Here is a 22,430-nt window from a genome sequence, read left to right as displayed (position 1 = left end):
TTCGTTATAACTTCGTTTCACGAACGGTTTGCGCCTACGCATTCGTGAGATCGAGCTCTATTCGAATATATAAATTGTGACCTTGAAGGGTCTACGGATTTTAGATAATTAATTTCCAAACTTCAAACTTCGTAACTAGTTTAATTTAAAACTCAAATCAAATAAAATAATATAAATTCTCCAAAAATAATATGAAATCTCAATAATACCAATACGTAAATTATAATAATTTATGGTAACAAAATTTTAAAATTCCTCAATTAAATTTTCATAACCATAAATCGATTTATTTTCGATTTTTCTCCACATATTCATAATTATGAATATTCTATTTCATATATTTAAATTTTCAGGGTATTACAAACTGGATCGTCTTCTTGTCGGGTCCCTCCTCCATGCCGAGCCTCTCAACCTCCAAACACAACTGTTTAAGGAGCCTGATCTTAGCTATCCATTTGCCCAGTGACGTTGCCTGACACTCTTACAAAGCTTGGTGGGTATTGGTAGCAAACCGAAGGAACTCACCTGCTTCATCGAGATGGATTTGGGGCTGAGGAAGCTGAAAGTATTAGAATGATAAGTTTTCCCAAAAGATGTGGGGTTAGGAGTGGGATTGAATCTGATGGATCTGGGAGAGGGTGAGGTGGTTTAACCTGATTAACGACAATTATTCGTGGTGCTGCTCAGAGAACCCATCTCAAAACATGGGTCATCGAGGAAGTGGAGCAATTGTCATTGTAGAAACTGGGCTGGTTTGGGAAAAAGAGGAAGTCATAGGAGGAGGAAGACGAGGTAGAAGGGAGCAAAGGGAGGAAAGGGGCTGAGAAATAAGGAGTTGTGGAGGTGGTGGGGTGACAGTGGAGGCAACGATGGTGAACGGCCCAAATTGAAAAATATCTTTTTAATTTAGGGAATTGTTATTGGCACGCCAAAATTCTCATTCTACACTCCAAACTTTCTATATTTAGAAAGAAAAATACACTTGTGAGGAGTGTAGAATAAGATTTTTGGAGTGCCAATAACACTTCCTTTAATTTATAATATTTTAAAAATATTTCTAAATATTAATTTTTTATTATTTTTGTGTTCACATGACTCATACTTAACATCTATATTAGCAAAAGTGTTGACCCTATATTTGCAACATCATCATTTATTGGCCAAACTAATAGAAAATTTAGCGGAGGTTTAACATTGCAATGAATTTGTTAGTTGATGCATGACATTGTAATGTTTAAGGTGTGCTATCCTCACATCTTTTTTTACTTATCATACACCTCTTAATTTCTGACCCTCAGATCGAATGAATTGAACAAGATCAAAGGGCATAAATTAATCAGGAGTGTGTGAGAAGTAAAAAAGTGTATGTAGATATCACACTCCGTATTTAAAAGATGAGGTATGAGTTTATTATGTGGCCCAAAGTTGAGGGATTAAAATATAATTTACTCGATTAATTATTATGAATTTTTTAATGGATTTTGGTATATTTAAATTGCTTTGGTATTTCTAATGTGCTTTGGAATATTTTAATCTCACTATGTTTATTGAAGTAAGGTTTTTTTTTTTTTAGTAGTTTAAAATTAACAAAGTAACATTTTTCTTATCGGGTTAGTACTCAGTACTACAATTTGGTGGTACTCCTTTTTAATTAGAAGTGAGACTTAGGTTCGAATCTCATGGATGTAAAATTCGATATCAGATTATGCTGCCCATGGTGTGGTTTAGCCGAACTCCATCTCCCCTTAGTGTAAAAACATCGATGTACTAAACAAAAAAAAAAAAAAACCTTTTTCTTATCGGGTTGAAATGTGTTACTTGCTGATAAAAACTGTTAATAACACACTATTAAACGGGTCCTTAACGTATGATCTAATAACGACCCGTTAGTTAATGTGTTGACCCAAATCTATTATTTTCGTGATGTTTTGAATCGGGTTAATAAGTCGTGTACAAAATTGTCACGTCTTGTCTAAAAGGAGAGGCTTTGGATTTCGTTGGAGTGTAAGAGCAACTCCAGCGTTGGAGCTCTCCCCCTGGCAATGCACTATTCAATCCACCTAATGAACAGTAACTGCCCTTAATGAACAGTAAATAGCCCTGGCAATAGAATTTGCATCTCCACCGTTACACTTCAATAGCCCTGGCAATAGGCAATAAAATATTAGTATTTTTTTTATTTATAAAATAATACAAAATAATTTTAATTGTAATATCAGATAAGATTTTTAATCGTTCTCGTTGCGCCACGTGTCATTATCCGAAGTATTATTAAATAATACAAAATAATACAATTATTGGTGATGGATTTCTAATAAGATTATTAACCAATCACGTCGCGCCACGTGTCATAATCTGTTCAAAATCTTTGAGGATAGATTTCCATCAGATTTTTAACGAATGACGGCATGCCACGTGTCATAATCTGTTCACAATCTTTGAGGATAGATTTCCATCAGATTTGTAACGAATGACGGCATGCCACGTGGCATTATGCACAACCTAATCCTTTCTGAATCCTCTATATAATCCACCATCCATCCTCACAAATCTCACACCAAAATTCTCAAGATCTCTATCATTATTCATAGTTTCTGCTTCCTTATTCACAAAAATCTGTATCATTATTCATAGTTTCTGTTTCTTTCTTTCAATGTCTTCTTCTTCTTCCTCAAGAATGATGTGGGAATTCAATCAGGAAGAGGAAGAATTGTTTAACGAATCAGAAGCAATGTTCAATCACCAGGGGGTAAGAAATGAGAGGGAAGAGGATGAGGAGCGTCAAATGAGAGATGACAAAGTAAGAAAAGGCAGAGCCTCACATTCTCGTCGAGTCATCCAAGCTGCGGCTCATATCTGCAGGCCCAGCCGTTCCGAAAACCTTGATAGAAGCAGGCAACAACGAGGTATGGAACTCTTGGATGATTATTTTGTTCCTAATAGTGCATTCCTTGATACGTACTTTAGACGTCGTTTTAGAATGGAACGACATTTGTTCAACAAAATCATGATTGCTGTTTGCAACCATGATTCTTATTTTGTGCAAAAAAAAAGATGCTTTTGGTGCTATGGGTCTACTGCCTGAGCAAAAAATTACTGCTGCCTTGCGGATGCTTGCATATGGACCATCTGCAGACCAAGTGGATGAGATAACGAGGATGGGGAAATCAACCATTCTTGAGTCCCTGATGAGGTTTTGCGGAGCAATCGATTCTATCTACACCGCTGAGTACCTCCGCAAACCTACACACATGGACTTGGAGCGGCTGTTGAAGAAGGCGAAGATGCGTGGCTTTCCTGGGGTGATTGGAAGCATTGATTGTATGCACTGGACGTGGAAAAACTGTCCAAGTGCATGGCAAGGCGCTTACGGGGACAGAAAATGAGCAAAAAGTATCATTCTGGAGGCAGTGGCATCTTTTGATACATAGATTTGGCACGCATTTTTCAGGGTCCCGGGAGCTCAAAATGACATCAACGTCCTTGCCCAATCCCCAGTGTTCAACGATGTTCTGCAAGGAAAGACACCAAAAGTTACGTATGAGGTCAACGGACGTATGTATGACGGGCCATACTACCTAGCTGACGGCATCTACCCGCGATGGTCAACATTTGTCAAAACAGTGCCACATTCGCGGAGTGCAAAGGAAAAACACTTTGCAAGCTGTCAAGAGGGGTGCAGGAAGGATGTGGAGCGTTGTTTCGGTATCCTCCAAGCTCGCTGGGCGATCGTCAGGGGTGCTGCCAGATTGTTTGATGTAGAGTCGCTTCGATCCATCATGATGACGTGCATCATTCTTCACAACATGATTGTGGAAGATGAGTACGATTATGAAGCTGTTAATGAATATGTGCCAGACCCGATGAACAATTTAAGAACACGTATATATTGTGCTCATGACGCCACCGATGAGCCCGTGCAACATGAGCCATTACAAAGGGATGGACGTTACAATGAAAGGCTCATTCAACGATATACTGCATTTCAAATGCCAGACATGCACAATGCCCGACAAATTGACTTGATAGAACACCAGTGGGCATTGAAACAAGCTAAAGATAATTAAGTTCATTTAGTGTGTTTTTTTGAATTTGGTATGTTTATGTTATTTTATTTGGTGTGTTTTATTATTTGGTATGTTTATGTAATTTTTTTATGTTTATGTTTATGTAATTCTTAGTATATGTAATTCTTAGTATGTTTATGTTTATGTTTATGTAATTCTTAGTATATGTAATTTTTTTTATGTTTATGTTTATGTGATTCTTAGTATATGTATTATAAGAAGAAAACAGAGTCACATTTCGTGTGGGTTTTAATCTATGTAAAAAAGAAGATAATTAGAACGATGGTCATGGACTTTTAATTATTTTATACAAGTAGAAAATCACTTTTTTTTTTCAATAAAAGAAAATATTAGAGTGGGCTTAAACAATAATAAATCACAATTGGCATAAAGCAAGGAGGCAGAGGGTTTGTTAATAATTTTCACGTCGTGAGGAAAGCAAGGAGGCAGAGGGTAATTCTTAGTATAAATAACTTACCAAATTAATTTGAATAAATATTCAAGAAATTGGAAACAACATAAATAATACAAACAATAAATAATAAATTACAACCCAAAGTGATTGGAAAATTATGGGCTCCGATTACAAAAAGTACTCTATTCATCATCACTTAACCAATTTGTGGTGCTAGGATGATCTTCTCTTGTGGTGCTAGGATGATCTTCTCTTGTGGTGCTAGAACCACCTTGGCTTGCTATCGTTTCTCTTGCACGCCTCCTTCGCACCACGTCCGCTTTCTTTGACTTCCAAAAATATTTAGAATTTGGAGACTTCCCTTCTAAAGACATGTTCATAATCTCACGATCTTGTTGAGCCCGTCTTTCTTCTCTAACATGTTCCCTTTCTTGCCTAAGTAGCTTTCTTTCTCTCTCATTAGCATAAAATTCTCTCTCAATAGCTGCTGCTTTTGCTGCCTCTCTAGCCTTATCAGCCTCATCTTTCGCCATTTCCCTCGCCAAAGTCAATTCACCTTGGCGAGTAAGTTCTTCCATGAACTTTGCATAATCATTCTTGGAAGCACCCCCTTTTCTCTTTGAAGCCTTCTTACCTTCAGGCCTAATTGGATAACGGGTCGAACCCGACGCTTGTTAAGGGAGGGGCGTTTCGGGCACTTCTTCTGCATCATATTCATGAACATGATCGGGTGTAGAGTGTAGAGGGGTGTTGTTCATGTGCACTTCTGGACCGACTAGCACAACTCTAAATTTAGGACAATCTTTGACAATATTCCAACATTCCCACTGGTTGAATGATTTATTTTTGCTTTTGGTTTTGGCAGCGTACCAAGCTTGTGCTTGAAGTTCCTACACAATAAAAATAAGTAACAAATAAATAATACAAATAAATAATTATAATGAAAATAAGTAACAAATAAATAATACAAACTGTGACATCCCGTCCCGGGATTATTAAACGCACGTGTGAAATTACAAGTTTGCCCCTAGTGTGTTTTTCGTCACGTTGTGGGGTTGTTTTGTGTGTTGTGGCATGTGTTGGGCCACACACACACCTGCACATTCACTGTCTCTCTCCACCCTCTCTCTGTCTCTGTCTCTCATCTCTCTCTCACCCTTCCCGTTCACCTTAATACGTACGGACAAACCCACAACCCACCAAATCCTCACAGATCGAAGAAACTAAGGATACCATTGAACTCGTGTGGTCGAGACGAGCACAACCATACCATTTTCAGGTAGGAACTCTAACGTTTTCACGTCGTTTTGTCAATGGCCGAGTTGAGTACTATTCATGCAAAGTTTATTTATTGAGTTTTTGGGATTTCTAAGCTCGTAGGTAGCTTGGTGGTGTCCTAAGGAGCCTCGGAGTGCTTCGTTGGACGAAGTTGGACGTCGGGATCGTCCTGCTCGAAGTTGGCCGGTTTTGGTTGTTTGCACAGGTAAGATCGCGTAAGTTTTAGCCCTTAAAACTTGTTGGGACATGTTCTACTAGTCTAGGGCTTTCATTTGGTCCAAGAATCACGAAAAACGGTTGAGAAACGAGCAAGAAAACCCAAGTTGCAGGTTTTCCCAGTTTCCGGCGCCGGCGACGTCGCCGGCGATTGAGTGAAGAAGGCGACGGAATATTCCGTCAATTCTAACGGAATATTCCTGATGCCGTTAACGGAACCTGTTAGTTTTAACGGAATATTCCGTCAGTTTAACGGAATATTCCTGACGGCGTCTGTTGACACCGTCAGTGTGCATGGCACGTGGCCGCGCGTGGGGGGCGCGTAGGTCTGTGCCTTGGCCGGCGTGTGGGGGCGCGTGCGGCAGAGGAAAATTATTTTAAAAATATGGTTGTGATCCTGAGGTTGTGTAGAGCATATTCATTTGTCCATTTTGAGCAATGTATGAGAAGTTATTACGAGAAGTTGGTTATGTGCTTTTAGATTGACGTTTTCGTAGTTATTTCGCATATAGGTGACACGTACCCCGAGGACGAGCATGGTCACGCGAGGCAGGGGGGCTACGACCCTTCCACATATCAGTGAGTGGGCTTTTGTTTTCCGTATATACCTATATACATTTATATTCCTAGAAATTGATGTAAAAAGGGTTATTTGCCTTATGCCATGCATGTTATTATTATCGTTTATGCATCATTGCACGCATTAGTAGTGGCATACATATATATGCATATTGGGTGCTGAGGACGCACAGGTAAGTGCCAGGTAAGTGGTATTCATATTTACTTTCAGCAGTAGTTTGAGAGACTTAGAGAGCTCATAACCTGCACCCCCGGTGTTAGTGCTCCCGCCCAGAGTAGGGCACAGTCCTTCACGTGATGTTCACCTCCCGCACCACACGCTCAGCTTGGATCCAAGTTAGGTGCATAGGCCTGTCGTACAGACCACATTAGGTGGTTCCGACTCGTAGGTGACTCGCGATTATTCGCACAGCCTTCACGTGATCGTAGCACTAGAGTGTATATATATGTTACACCCAGGCCTGTTGTACAGACCACCTTGAGTGGTTCCGACTCGTGGGCAGGTTCAGTTATAGAGTTGAGATTTGAGCTCTAGATGCAGCCGTACAGGTCACGTTAGGTGACTCCGGCTGCCAGATGTTATGATGTTGATATGATTTATACCCGGGCACTTACATTCATTATGAGGCTTTGGCATGGCATATCTTGAGCATGATTGGCATACCCTTGAGCATGTTGGGCATATTTATACATACGTTTATATGTTTATTTTCTGGGAAGTATACAGGTTTTACGGCGAGGGGTTAGAATGTATTTTGCTAAATGGTTTTCAAAGAGCTTTGTTTTTGCCCACTCACGCTTTTGTTTTGCGCCCCTCCAGGTTCTAGTTGCTTAGCCGTTGTGGTGGTTTCCCTTGAGGGCTTTCCGGTGTTCTGACAGACACTCCACATTGTAGGGTCGCCTTCGGGCGTACTACTGTTGTCGTTTTTGGCTTGGGCTGCTATAGACCTACTCTGAAATTGTATCGCACTTACTAGCACTTCTTTTAGTACTTTGTATGCTAGTTTCTAATTATTCGTACTTTTATATTTCTACTTATTTAGCTTCCGCACGTGCACATGGCTACGTCACCTTCGTGTGACGGCCAGCACGCTCCGATCTCGGTCGGGGTGTGTCACAAACAACATAATTATAATGTAAGTCGGTAACAAATAAATAATACAAACAATAAATAATAAATTATGTAGGTAACAAATAAATAATACAAACAATAAATAATAAATTATGTAGGTAACAAATAAATAATACAAATAATAAATAACAAATAATAAATAATAAATTATGACGGTAACAAATAAATAATACACACAATAAATAATAAATTTTGTACGTAACAAATAAATAATACAAACAATAAATAATAAATTATGTAGGTAACAAATAAATAATACAAGCAAATAATTATAATGTAAATTTGAGTATCAAATAAATAATATATTGTTACCTGATCCGAGTAATTTTCCCCACTTCGAATATTACTACTAGCTTGTGCCAAGGCGTCTCTCCACGTACTAAACGATTGGCTAAGTAATTTTCAACGACTGGACATCGATTCTTTGGTTCTTTTCCCACCAATTTTCTCAAGAAAATTGGTATGAATAAGACTCCACATTTCTTGCAACTGCATCTCATTACCCGTAAGCGAACTATGAGTAACTTCAACCCAGCTAGTACACAACGCAACATCTTCAATAAGCAACCAATTCGTACCTGCACCAGTGGTCATTTTGTTGAAAAAAAAGGATTCAAACTTTGAGACAAAGAAAGGAATGTGATTGAAAGTAGTTGAGAAAATATGAAATTGTTGTGTAAGGTAGATGATAATGAGAAGGTATTTATAGAAAGGTAAAAACAATTTTTTTTTTCCAGATTTTTCAGATTTTTTTTTGAATTTTTTTTAAATTTTTATTCAATTAATTAATCTCTGCTGTTGGATATAAAAAAATTTGAATTCCAACACTCCAGATTGTGCCACATGTCACAACGGTAACTTTTCATATTTTTAAAACTATTTTTTCTTTTATTTTATTTATTTATAAAGCATTTTAATATCCACCGTTGATCTCAGATCAAACGGTGGATATTAAATCTGACTTTTTTTTTTTTTACCGTTGAGATCGAACGGTCTAAATAAAGTGACCGTTGAGATCTAACGCACCGTGGGAAGCCACGTGGCTTCCCAACGGTAACTGACAGCTTTTTTCTTTTTCTGATTTTTGTGTCGGCGACGCGCTCCCACGCGCGGGTGGGGTGCACGCGCCTGACACAAAAAAATTTAAATATTACGCTGACGCCACCCTGGCGTCAGCCTGATGTCACCCCCACCTCGGGCTCTTGGGCTGGCAATCCCCCACGGGCCCGGAGCTCAGGCCTCCACCTTCGGTCGGGCTGGGCTACGCTGGACCTGATCCCCTGGCCCTCAGGCCCTTGGTTTCTCCCCTGTCCCCCGAGCAAAACCCAACGCTGGGCTTGCTCTAAGAGGGAGATCACGTGCCATTCATATTTTTATAGTCCATAGTCCAACCACCAATACGGTCCTTATTTGCAAACACCCTGCTGCAACACCCACCGACAAAACCCCTCTTCCGTTTTCAGGCATCACTGTCCCTATTAAACCTTTTACCCTAACCCTAACCTTCTTTCTCTCTCTCTCTCTCTCTAATATGGCCACCGCACAACTCACCAAGAACGGCTTCGTCAACGCTGCGGAAGTTGACGCGCAGCCACTCACATCCGAAACCACCCCCGCCCCAATTACAGTGCCCGAGTCCGACCCAACAACAAATAACAATCCGGACCAAAATCCCGAACCCGAATCTGGTCCCGATTCGGACACCGGGGCTGCCACGAACCCAACGAACGTCGGCAACGATTCCACCTCAATAGCTGATAAGCGATGGCCGGGTTGGCCCGGGGACTGCGTGTTTCGGCTAATTGTGCCGGTTCTGAAGGTCGGTAGCATTATTGGCCGCAAAGGCGAGCTCATTAAGAAGATGTGCGAGGAGACCCGAGCTCGCATTCGGGTCCTGGACGGCGCTGTTGGAAATCCTGATCGCATCGTGAGTTTTTCCTTGATTTCTTCCTTTCTACGGTTTGCCTTTTTGTGTTCTTCTTGTAATTGCTCCATAGTGCTGCGTTTTAACTGTTTTATGGTTGTTTTGAGATCTAGGGTTTGTGCTTTTCAGCTTCCTTTGTGTAATCTTCTGGTTAATTGTGGTCTAATGACTGTTTAGGGTTACTAATTAAGCTTTGTTGTTGCTAACAAGTGGGTGGGGAGATTAAATATTGAAAATTTAAGTTTGAATTTTGTGAATTTAGTTGTATCTGTGTCATGAGGTAACAGAAACCCTAAAAGTGAAGTTAGTTTAATATTAGCATTTGGTTCGTAGGTGCTTAGGTGTTATTGCTTAGAAAAGGCTATGACAGGAATGATCTTTTGAGGTGGGGGTTGAAGTTTTGTTTTCGGGTATTGAAGAGAAACCGGAACAACTTGAAATCCAAGAACGGGGCATAGGCGGTATTAGGTGCTATGTGAAGATGGCCCACTGTTATGTGATATCCTTTGCATCCAGCTCGTAGTTTTGTTCAATCATTCATTGTTTAGTACCAGGCAAAAGATCAGTAACTTTCTCGAATTTTTAAAGAAATCAAGATATATGACAATCGCAAATCTGAAACAAGACTTGATCATTGTTGAGTATTCTGCTATGTGAAGATGACTCATTGCTAGCCAAAGTCATTTGCATCCATCTCATAGTTTTACTCAATCACTCAATTTGTTAGTGGGGGCATAAGATGAGAATGACAATAAGTATCTGGTATTCTGCTATGTTAAGATGACCTATTATAATGTGAACTCTTTTGCATCGGGCTTGTGATTTTATTCAAATTTCAAACACTCAAAATATAGTATGGGCCATAAGATGAGTAACTATTGGGATGTTTTATAAACATCTAGTTATAATACTAAATCTTTGTTTTTAAGCATTGTTTAATTGGCATTTATAAGATTTGATGCCTTCCTAACAAGTTTCCACGGTTATCAACATCACGAAGGCATATCAACTTCCTTACCAACGCATTAGTCCTGATTAGTTTTCCAAATATCACCTTTTTTCCTTGCATGCTTGAACCAATCTCTAGTTCTGTATCTTGTATTCCTGTTGAAGTTCCACAGCCCCCAATGTTAATCTCAAAGTGGTTCATCACTATTTTCTTGGCTATGAAGCTTCCTTCTACTTGCTTGTGTGATCTATCAATGTGTGATCCCATTCAACCACAAATTGTCTATAGTGATAACATTCTATGCTACAATCTTTCTAATACACATTTCTTTGTAGGTGCTGATCTCTGCAAGGGAAGAGCCAGAGGTACCTCTGTCCCCTGCAATGGATGCTGTAATAAGAATATTCAAACGTGTCTCTGGATTATCTGAGAGTGAGGGGTCTGGTGCTGCTGGAGTTGCATTCTGTTCCATCCGGTTGTTGGTAGCATCTACCCAAGCAATTAATTTAATTGGAAAACAAGGATCATTAATCAAATCTATACAAGAGAGTACCGGATCTTCTGTGCGAGTATTATCTGGAGGTATGCTCTTATTGTTGCATGATACACTTTTTTCTATTTAGTAAAATACCAATGGTTGAAAATATCTACTTATTTCATCACTGTTTCCCCAATTCTAAGGATAATGTGTTTCATTGCTGTTTTTATGATTTATAGCTAAAGTGGTCAGATTGGTTATATAGAATGAACAACTGAGAGAAGGGCTTACTTATTGGAAATTGGAACTGAAATGATAATTAAGTTTCCGTATTTGTTTTTTTTTTTTTGTTTCGTGTTACTTCTGTGCTCCTACTTATAGAGGCTTAGCTTTTCCATTGATAATTTGTAAGTTAAGTGATCATGCTAGTGAAGATAAGTATGTTGTTGTTGTAGTATGGTGTGGAGTTTAACATACATTCTTCTCCCTTTTCCTTTCCTGCATCTGGGTTGTGAATCAGTTTTCTATGTTGGAGTCCTTTTAACTTCGGAATGGATGATGCTTTTACTTGAAAAAAAATTGCTATAGCTTTATTTTTGAAAAACAAGCGTTGGTCATATTTGTTATCCCTGCTAGAAATACGCTGTCACGTTATTCATTGTCTTCAGATCCCTTGTTTATGAAACTAGTGTCTATTCCTTTTCTTCCCCTTTTCACATTCCTTATCCATGTCAAGTGCCTTTGCCTCTTTCCATGCTATAAAATTATAAACCTTTCTTCCTTCTCTGATACCTTATTTTTATTTTGGCAGAGGAGGTTCCGTCCTATGCTGCCGCAGATGAGAGGATTGTTGAATTGCAGGGAGAAGCTTTAAAGGTTCTCAAAGCTGTAGAAGCGGTAGTGGCTCACCTGAGGAAGTTTTTGGTTGATCATAGTGTTATTCCGCTTTTTGAGAAGACGGTAAGCTTAATTCCCACTGATGTCTGCTGGATTTTCATTCTTTGCATTGCTGTGTATTAATTACTGGATCGTGCATCCTTAGCATTCGACAATCTCACAAGAGCGCCAACCAGATACTACCTGGGCTGACAAGTCGTTGCTGCATACTGCTTCTCAAACTGGAGTGAGCACTAATTACCCTCTCTCATCAAAGAGGGAGTCTTTGTTTCTTGATCGTGAAACTCAATTGGAATCACAACTCCCTTCTGCTGGAATTTCACTTTATGGAAAAGATCTTTCTATTTATGGAAAATATCCTTCTATTTATGGACAAGACCCTTCTGTTTACAGGCAAGGGTCTATTTATGGACAAGATCCTTCTCTTTCTTCTATCCGTTCTTCGGGAATTGGTCGTCCTGGTGCTCCTATTGTTACTCAGGTTGGTTGTTCTAGCTGTTTCATATTTTAGCTAAACTTCGTACTGCCTTGTAATGAGCTCATTTTGGTCTTCACAGCATGCACACACACAAGGATGGTCGAACTTGACTCTTAACTTTTATTTAAGTTAAATGGGGTCGACAGTGTTGTATATCTTGCTTTCTTAGAAGGATGCTGGGGGATCCTTTACTGTCTAGACCTTGATTTACTTAGCATCAGTAGAAATATACATGTCTTGTTTATAACTAGAGTCTGATGATACGCATATACAACTAAGGCTGTATGTCTTACCGAATGACTACTATTTGGAGTAAAAATTTCTTGATGTATGACGTCTGTAAAATTTGTTGTCAATTGGAAATACTAAAGTGTATCAGATTGCATCAGACCTGTGTCATGTGAGTCAATTTTTGCATTTATACAGTCTCAGTAATATTATTTTATCTGTTTCATTTTATAATCAGATTGCACAAACAATGCAAATTCCTCTATCTTATGCTGAGGACATTATTGGGGTTGAAGGGTCGAATATTGCATTCATTCGTCGCAGTAGCGGAGCCATCTTAACTGTGCAAGAGAGTAGGGGACTACCAGATGAAATTACTGTAGAAATAAAAGGCACCTCATCACAGGTTCAGATGGCTCAACAACTGATTCAGGTATGCTTCCCAATGAGTATTTCTTTCTAATATCGAGGAGGCAAGAAGCTATAAACAAAGTTTTTACGTATTTATTTATTTATTTTGTTTAATAAAGACCTGTTATGACTCTTTGAGATAATGAAAGATTAATTCATATGTTTTAGTTACAGAAGGTGAAATTTTTTCAAAAAAAAAAAAAAAAAAAAAAAACTTGCATATTAGCATGCTGGTGGAGATGAATTTTTGGCAAGTTAGACACATTGAAGAATATGAAATTTCAACAGGGAGGAAAAGAGTGAATCCCGGCTCGGAAATTTTAAGAATACTTGGTATCTTATCTTGTGTGTTTTCAGGAGGTTATAAACAGTCGCAAGGAACCAGTTACAAGTAACTATGGCGTGATGGATACTGGATTGAGGTCATCCTACTCTCAGTTAGGTGCTCCATCCTACCCATCATCGTCACTACCCTCACAACCCTATGGCGGCAATTATGGATCGTCTGGTCCAGGAGGAGGCTACAGCATGTTTAGACTCTGAATTAATTGGTAAGCAAGGACTAATGGTGGCTTTTCTGCTTTGACTTGAGTTATTTCCAAATGATTCTAATCAGTGAAAACATAATGTTGGAGGTAGTATTTATAAAGTTGCCAGAAGGGGTCGGGGTCCCGTTTTGTTATCTGAATCATCAGATTCGTTCTGTTGGTAGCTTTCCAAGGTAACTAAGGCTTGAAAGGGATATAGAAGACTGTAATGAAATAGTACTAATAGGGGTTTTCGTGTTTGCTTCATGAGCATTTGAATATTTATGTTTCATTTTTTCAACTTTATCAAACTTTGGATTTGTAATCCTGTTCTTGAATAAAAGCATTATTCTAGGCTAGTAACAAATTAAGAACTCCAGTTCATAAATTATCCATCACCACAAAAATTAAAAAATAAAATAAAATAAAATAAAATAATCCAGTTGTGGATATTCTACTTGTCTTCATGTATGGGATGAGACCAAATACTAATATTTACTAAATTAAAGAAAGAATACAATTGTAATAATAATAATTTTTATTGTAATACTCTTTATCTGAACTGTAATTTAAAATTAAATAAGATAATTAATTAAAAGGTACCCGAAAAAGCGAACAGATTGTTAATGTAAAGGATTCAGCTGGAACCATGAAGAGAATGACATATTGAAACTAATGTATATGAATACCTGTTTCTTAAAGTTAATGTTTTAGTCTCCACTGTTTTAAGGTGTTCAAAGAGATGCCCCCTTCGTCCGAGACTATTTCTCGGACCTTCGAGTAGAGTAGCGCTTGAACTCCTCGAGCGTTTTGAATTCAACAAGTTAAAAATAATGGAGAAAAGTCGTTAACATGTCCAAAAATTTGGCTCTTTGAAATTTCCCTGCAAAGCAAATCCCTTCAGGAAAAAAAATAAAAATAAAAATAAAAAATAAAAAAGAAGAGGATGTGATGAACGGAGGAAACATCAGCCGTGCGATCCCGTACAGCACAACCAAAATGTCAGGAGACGATTAACCCATGAAAGCTCAAGAACCGAAATTTTGCAGGAGGATCACAAAAGTTGATATTCCGCAGGGCATAAATATTCTGAGCTGGATGATCAATAAATCCAACAAAACAAGTTAAAATTATTACAAGTTTCTCAAATTTGCCAACATACAATCAAAATTCTCCCAGGGTGATTTTTATTGCGACAGTAAGACCAATGATACATTGTCACATGTGGAGAGAAACTTGTACCGTGGCATGGAAATCCTCACCGTCATCTGTATTTAGCTGGAAATGAACAACTATTAAATTAAACGACATAAAAATTCCTCAACAGCATAGATTGATAGATAAGACTGTTTATAAAAAGAAACGCCTTGTTTGTTCATTTTCTCTCAAATCTTAGAACAATGCCGACATTTAATCTGTTTACGGACGTGCCGGTGGACGGAGTGGTGGCCTCTGACATCCTCAAGGACGCCACCAAAGCCGTTTCTAAAATCATTGGCAAACCCGAGTCCGTTAACTCTCTCTCTCTCTCTCTCTCTCTCTCTCTTCGCTGTCGTGTGTCCCTTTTGTTCTTGCTGTTGGCATGCACATTAACCGTTCGATGAAAGTACTCAATGAATGGTAATGTTTTGTTTCCCATGCGATTCAATAATGTATTGGTGTTGGGTATTTATGTTTCTGTTTGGTTCCGTGTTCTTCAGTATGTGATGATTTTGCTCAACGGGACTCTGCCGATTGCATTTGCCGGTACAGAAGAGCCAGCTGTGTATGCAGAATTGATCTCCATTGGGAGCATTGGACCGGGTGTTGACGGGAAACTGAGTTCAACCATTGCACAAGTTCTGGAAACTAAGCTCTCCATTGATAGCTCCCGCTCATATATCAAATTTTATGACGTTGAGGTGAGCCCATTTACTTGTTTTGTTGTATTGGATTGCTGAATTTCGCAGCTGCACTCTACCAGTATAGTAGAAATGTAGAATACTACTCTTCGTATTGCATAGCAACATGAATTACTAGTGGGACTTCTGGTTCTCGTGGTAGAGCAATTTATCTCCACATCCATGCATAATTCCATATTGTGCTTCCCCTTCTCCCGAATCAAACGAAAAGAGGAGAATAAATAATAACGCTGTAACCCTTCCCGTACACTAACGGGGGGGAGGAGGAGGTGCCATGTCTCACAAAGGGCAAAACCACCATACTAGAAGGGGACCGGTTCTGAGAAGCTTTACCAGATTAACTCTTGTATTTTCATTTGTCGTAGTGAAATTACGCTTAGTTAAGGTAGGTAAAGTTTAGTAGTAAACAGGCCTTTCAATAGCTAGTTCGACTAAAACAAATATTATCCGATGTTGATTTATTACTAACGAGTCTGTATTATGCTGCAGCGGTCCTTCTTCGGGTTCAACGGCTCAACATTTTGATCACCGCTCTTCTTTTGTTAATATTTTCATCGAGTTCTCAATGCTGATGCTGGCAAATGGCCTTGTTAGTTGTTTCATCCCTCAGTTGCAATTTTGTTGTTTTATTAGATGAAACAAGTCTTCGTGTTTAAAATTTCAAACGACGATGTACCTATTATCAAAGCATAGAGGATGCGCTCAGGTGCGTTTTTTTCACATTTTTCACAAATTGTAAATTAACTATTATGAATTTTTTAATGTGCTTTGGTACTTTTAAATTGCTTTGGTGTTTTAATTTTCTTTGGAATTTTTTAATCTCACTTGCGTGTCTATAGCTATTATAGTAACTAGTAAGGTTTTTTAGTACTTTAAAATTATCAAACTAATTTTTTTTCTTAAAGGTTGAAACGGGTTAACCGTGTGTAAATCTGTTGTTAACGTGTTCTTAACGGGTAGCCTAATAACTCCCCAATTAGTTAACGTGTTGGCTGAAACCTATTATTTTTTGTGTCATTTCGTGTTGGGTGATCGGGTAGTGCAAGAAATTGTGAGGTCTAATTGTTGCAATATACTCTTGAAAGATTTTAAAATTTTAGTAAGTTTTATGACACTATTCTCGTAATATACAAAAATTTGTAGAATTTTCATAATGTCTGTCAAAGGTAATATTAAATTCCATGTGTATATGTTACAATTTTTATCATTTTACACTAATTCATATTAGGGGAACAAAAATAGGTTGAACTCGGAATACAGCAAGTTGAAGAGGAAGATTTTAGAAACTAAGACAATCCAACATTCGCTTATTTGTTTTACAATTAATATCGAATTAGTTGTAAATATTTTGTATACTAACCAGCTTCATGGAAAATAACCTAGATTCTTGTGTATTACTTAAACCTTTACAGGAACACAACAGACTATTGTCATTCATTCCTAATAAAATTTGATACTTCCCAAGAAGAATACATACTTCGCCAGTTGCGTCTTGAGTGGGTTGTCGCACCACCGTTGTGGGCGGGTCGCTAACGTTGTTGTGAATCCAATCGTATACAGTTGAGTTAGTCCACAACAAATAATATAAAGAAAAACAAAAACCCAACCTATCCAATCTAATCCTAGCTTAAGCATGCATAACACAAAATCCTATCATGTCTAGCCCACCAAATGTGCCCTGAAGTTAGAGGTAAACATTATTTCAGAAAAGAAAAAAAAGTTATACGTAAACATATAAATAGAAGAATGTCGTGGCATAAGTTTGGAAAGAGAAAAGAGAGGATAATCGACAGAGAGAAGAAGGATAAAAAAGGGCTTGAGTAATTATATGTGCTGATATTTCTCATGTTTTGTGCCTTTATTTATACTAATAAGGGAGAGAGAAACTTGTTCTCCAAGTAATATAAACACTAATAAGAAATATCTTCTATATTTTATTGGATTCCTATACATAATCTACTACCATTTACACAATCACGCGTGATAAATACAACATTTCCCCTTGAGTGTGTAAATACTTAAGTAGTATGCGCATCAAATCTTCAGGCAAATGTTGAAGTAGTTGATGAAGTCATCTCGTCTAGTCGGCACAAGTAGCAATCATGAGTCTCAAATAGGGGTTGCATATAAGAGTAAGTCTCTCCAAAACCTAACTATGGTAAACCAAAAGGGAAAAAAAAACCCATAATATAAGGAGAAAAATGTGAGCTGATGCAACATGTGGATACTTTACTTTTTCAGGATATAAGCAGCAAGAAAAATGCACACAAGGGTATGGCCATCCCAATGTGGGTGTCTTGTCAAAATCTCGTTAGGTTAGCAAAAACCAAGTGGAAAAAATACTTCAGAACAAAGGGAGAAATAGTACATTAAGGTCAAGTAAGTATACTTCAGAACACTCCTCTTAAGTTCGACAAAACTCTCCTTCAGAATTACAAGTGTTGCAAATGAGATAGTTACACATACCAATTCCTCAGACAAGCTTTATGAAAGGTGATTAGGATTCTCTCCTTCAAATCTCTGCCCTTATTTCCTCCCTTATTTAAATGGTTATGTTTAAATCATGTTAACATAAATTATTTTATATACTATTTCTGAAACTGAACCAAAATAACTCACACCATTTTTGGAATAGAACAAAATAAACACTATTTCTAAAACTATAGCAAAATAATGGACATTATTTGTCAAATTGAACCAAAATAATCCACATTATTTCTGAAACTACATCAAAATTACGCATTATTTCTGAAAACTAAACCAAAATAACCCACACTATTTTTGGAAGGGAACAAAATAACCATACTATTTCTAAAACTGAACCTAATTAACACACACTATTTCTAAAATTACAGCAAATTGACCACACTATTTTTGAAACTACACCAAAATAACTTACACTATTTCTAAAACTGAACCAAAACAGGCCATTGTAACAGCCCGTCCCGAATTAATTGTACCATAGGTGTGAAATGACGATTTTGCCCTTGAGTGGGTATTTGTCATTTTGGGTGGTTGTTGTGTTGTTTGGCTGGTTGCATCTGAACCACACACATACTTTCATCCTCATCTCCTTCCCCCATATACCTTCTCTGCCTCGAACACTTACTCTATCTCTTTCTCTACTTCTTCCTTGTACGGACGAGACCCAAATCCCGTGCAAACGTCACTAATCAAGGTGGAAAATTATAACTTTGTGTTCGTGAGGACCATACGAGTTCAACCATACCAATTTCAGGTAAGGAATCCTTTGATTTCACGTCGAACCAGGAATCTCCGATTTGGTCACTGTTCATGCACACGTGAAATGTTGTTTTTCAAGGAATTTGAAGCTTATAGAAGCTTAGTGAGGTTCTTAGGAAGCTCGGGGTGGTTCGTTGGAAGGTTTTGGATGTCGGGATCGTGAGTTGCAAGTTTGGCCGATTTTTCTTGAATTTTTCCGGCGAGATCCTATGATCTTTGAGGTTTCAAACAGGTATAACGTTGTTCTACTCATCTCCAGCTTTCCATTGGTGCAAATTTCATTGAAATTGGTGAAGAATCGAGTGAGAAACAAAGGTTTTAAGTTTTTCCAGGTTTTCCGACGACCGACGACCGACGACTTGCCGGAGAAGATGACGGAATATTCTGTCAGTTTGGACGAAATATTCTGAGGCAGTCAGTCAAATTTAACGAATTCTATTAGGGTTTAACGAAATATTCCTGACGGCATTAATTAACGCCGTTTGTGTGCCTGGCACGTGGCCACACGTGGGGGGCGCGTAGGTCTGTGCACTCACCGGAGTGTGGCGGCGCGTGGAGCATCGGAAAATTATTTTAAAAATATGGGGATGTTTGTGAGGTTGAGTAGATCACGTTGGTGTATTCACACACCCCATTTGAGTATTGTATGAGAAGTTATTACCTAGTTTTGGTTATGTGCTTTAATTGACGTTTTTATAGTTGTTTTGCATATTGGTGAGACTTATCTTGAGGACGAGCGCAGTCACTCGAGACAAGGGGGTTACGACCGTTCCACATACCAGTGAGTAGGCTTTTGGTTTTCCGTATATACCTATATACTTGTGGTTTTTCCCAGAAAATGATATGGAATGTTTATATGTTTTAAAATGCCATGCTTAGTGTGTGCCTATTTATTATGCATAAGTAGTTGCATATATGTATGTTTGGTGCTACGGACGCACAGGTAAGTGCCAGGTTAGTTATAGTTTATAGTTGTGACGTTGTAGTTATGTGTTGTGCATAGAGAACTCATAACCTGCACCCCCGGTGTTAGTGCTCCTACCCAGAGTAGGGCATAGTCCTTCAGGTGATGTTCACCTCCTGCACCACACGCTCATCTTGGATTCAAGTTAGGTGCACATTCCTGTCGTATAGACCACTATAGGTGGTTCCGACTTGTAGGTGACCCGCGATTATTCGCCCAGTCTTCACGTGATTGTAGCACTTGAGCGTATTTATTTACACCCAGTCCTGTCGTATAGACCACTTTAGGTGGTTTCGACTTATGTGCAGGTATAGTTAGTGAGTTGGGGATTTGAGCTCTAGATTTAGCCGTACAGGTCACGTTAGGTGACTCCGGCTGACATATTACTTGCATTGATTGACATTACCTGGGTTACTTACATTTTATGTGGAGGCATTCGACATGACATATTTCTGAGCATATTTTTGATATATGTGTATATTCTATTTCCTGGGAAACTATACAGGTTTTACGGCAAGGGGTTAGAACTTTTGATAGTGAAATGATTTTGAAATGCTTTGTTTTTGCCCACTCACACTTTCTGTTTTGCGCCCCTCCAAGTTCTAATTTGGATTGCTCTTTTGGTGGCTTACGAGGAATCCACGGCATATCTGATAGATTATCACCAGTGTAGGACCACCTCTGGGTGTGTTTAGTTAGTATTATTCTTCTGGACTGCACTTAGGCTTTCTGTGCCCTGAATATTGTCTTTCACACTTGCACTTGTACGTTAACTACATTGTTTAGTAGTTTGGTTTTTATTTATTCGTACTTTTATTATTATATTTTGCTTCCGCACCGTGCACATGGCTACGTCACCCTCACGTGATGGCCAACACGCCTTGATTTTGATCGGGGTGTGTCAACCACACTATTTATAAAATTACAGCAAAATAACCAACACTATTTCTAATTTTGAATCAAAATAATCGACACTATTTTTGGAACTACAATAGTGATAGAGGTATTTGTTGATTTACCCTCTAAACTTGTATAGAACTGCCTATTTCCTTCCTGAATTTTAATTTTAACCGATTACCCCATTGAACTTTACTTTTAGCAGATTACCCCTCTGAACTTTTATAAATGGCAAATTTTCCCCTTGGCGTTAGATTTTGAAAATTTTCATTCAAATTTTCATCCATTTAATTTTCCATCCTTTTTGCCCTCATACATTTGTCATGTGTTATTTATGTGATCTTGATAATTTTAAAAATTTGATGCCGGAGGGGGGTAGGTGGGTGGGGAATTGGATATTTATAAAAGTTCAAGGGGTAATCGGTTAAAATTAAAGTTCAAGGGGAAAATTGGCTGATTATAAAAGATCAAGGGATTAATCAGCTAAAATTAAAGTTCAGGGGGAAAACTTGTAGCTCCATACAAGTTCGGGAGGCAAATTGACAAATATGCCATAGATAATACTAATGTTCAGTTTAAGAAATAGTCATTGTCCAGTTCTACAAATAATCTGTGTTTAATTCTAGAAAAAGTGGTAGTGGCAGTGCTCACTGCTTAGTTTTTAAAATAGTGGTAATGTTTAATATGAAGATTTTACATTTTGGAGACTTTTCATTTGTTTATAATTGATAACTTTGTTTACTTATGGAAATATTTTAGCTATTTGATCATTTTTTCCTTGAAGAATCTCAAAGTATCAAATTTGTAGAGTTACCAAAGAAAAAGTAAACATGACATAAGTTGAAGGGGTTACTTGTAGTTAATAAAAAATTGTACTAGGTAGAAAAGGTGAGATAAGAAGAAATAAATAAATTCAAATAAAAAGTTAAAACACATTGGAGAAAAAGAAACCTTCCATATAAGTAATATTTGAAAAAGTAGTATTTTTAGTTTTTGAGAATTGGGTAAAGGAAAAATGAAAGTGGGAATGGTGGATGTCAGAGAGGGAAAATGAAATTGGGGATGGTGGACAACAGTTCATCACTTTCATGTTTACTACGATAACGGACTTGGGTAGTTTTCGTTTGGGGCAAGTTTGGAATTTTCTTTTTATTGTGTTGGGCTTTTAATTCGGCCCATGAGTATTTGTGTTTGCAGGGGTCTATTTAAGAATAGTTTTGTTCCTATGATGAATTTTTAATCATTTTTGGTTAAATAATAGTTTAATTTAATTTTTTTTTATTAAATTAAAGTTACTCCAAGTTGTTTTCATTAATCATTATTTTTTTCTTCTTAAAAACAATAATTTAGTCAATACTATTTGATGACAAATTATTCTATTCAATTGAAATAGTCAGTGAAAGCTCCTTTGTTTAAACTTACGAGTATGAAAACAAACTTCCAGACACTTAAAAAACGCTCTCTCTTTAATAAGTCTCCCCTTTTTCTCTTTCTAAAATTCTCTTTGTGAAAGACTCCCAACAACTTAGCCGCCGGCCCCAACCTTTGGCTGAGGCATCGTTCCTTCCTTCCTTCTTTTCTTCTTTTTGTCCTTCTTCTCCTTTTTCTCTTAAGTTTTCTCATGTTCTCTTTCCCTTGCACTTTCCTTCTTTTCCTTCCCCTCATCTCCTCTACTCCTCCCCCTCCCTGCTTCCCTCCTCCTCTTCCTTCATATTTTCTAGTTTTCTCCCTTCCTTTTTAATTCTTGGTTCTCCCTTGAGTTTAATCTCAGTTTACCTTGAGTTGAGTCTCAACTATCCGGGGCATCTTGCCCCTTATCCGGCGTTTTTCGCCTGCTTTTACTGCT

The 22,430-nt window shown here is 38.0% G+C and overlaps 2 protein-coding genes across 2 annotated transcripts; both read left to right on the top strand.

Annotated features, from left to right (window-relative positions):
* Positions 1 to 9,093: 9,093 nt before the first annotated feature.
* Positions 9,094 to 13,904, top strand: LOC103950460 (RNA-binding KH domain-containing protein PEPPER). The gene is made up of 6 exons (XM_009361669.3): positions 9,094 to 9,614; positions 10,896 to 11,142; positions 11,850 to 11,998; positions 12,081 to 12,416; positions 12,880 to 13,074; positions 13,410 to 13,904. The coding sequence occupies exons 1-6, from the start codon at positions 9,219 to 9,221 to the stop codon at positions 13,593 to 13,595; spliced, it is 1,509 nt and encodes a 502-aa protein (XP_009359944.2). The 5' UTR covers positions 9,094 to 9,218; the 3' UTR covers positions 13,596 to 13,904.
* Positions 13,464 to 16,196, top strand: LOC103950459 (macrophage migration inhibitory factor homolog). The gene is made up of 3 exons (XM_048591947.1): positions 13,464 to 13,603; positions 15,280 to 15,480; positions 15,970 to 16,196. Exons 2-3 carry the CDS (start codon positions 15,286 to 15,288, stop codon positions 16,003 to 16,005), a joined length of 231 nt encoding a protein of 76 aa, XP_048447904.1. The 5' UTR covers positions 13,464 to 13,603; positions 15,280 to 15,285; the 3' UTR covers positions 16,006 to 16,196.
* The last annotated feature ends 6,234 nt before the right edge of the window (positions 16,197 to 22,430 follow it).

The sequence above is a fragment of a genome, unplaced genomic scaffold (assembly GCF_019419815.1).
Source record: "Pyrus x bretschneideri cultivar Hongxiangsu unplaced genomic scaffold, Pyrus_bretschneideri_v1 Contig36, whole genome shotgun sequence".
NCBI lineage: Eukaryota > Viridiplantae > Streptophyta > Magnoliopsida > Rosales > Rosaceae > Pyrus > Pyrus x bretschneideri.
Note: the sequence above shows the minus strand (reverse complement) of the source record. Positions and strands in the feature narration are given on the sequence as shown.

Coding starts and splice junctions, on each gene's coding strand:
- LOC103950460 (XM_009361669.3), top strand. CDS start 9,219: ATGGCCACCGCACAACTCACCAAGAACGGCTTCGTCAACGCTGCGGAA. Junction 9,615..10,895: donor TTGGAAATCCTGATCGCATC/GTGAGTTTTTCC, acceptor ATTTCTTTGTAG/GTGCTGATCTCTGCAAGGGA. Junction 12,417..12,879: donor GTGCTCCTATTGTTACTCAG/GTTGGTTGTTCT, acceptor TTTTATAATCAG/ATTGCACAAACAATGCAAAT.
- LOC103950459 (XM_048591947.1), top strand. CDS start 15,286: ATGATTTTGCTCAACGGGACTCTGCCGATTGCATTTGCCGGTACAGAA. Junction 15,481..15,969: donor TCAAATTTTATGACGTTGAG/GTGAGCCCATTT, acceptor ATTATGCTGCAG/CGGTCCTTCTTCGGGTTCAA.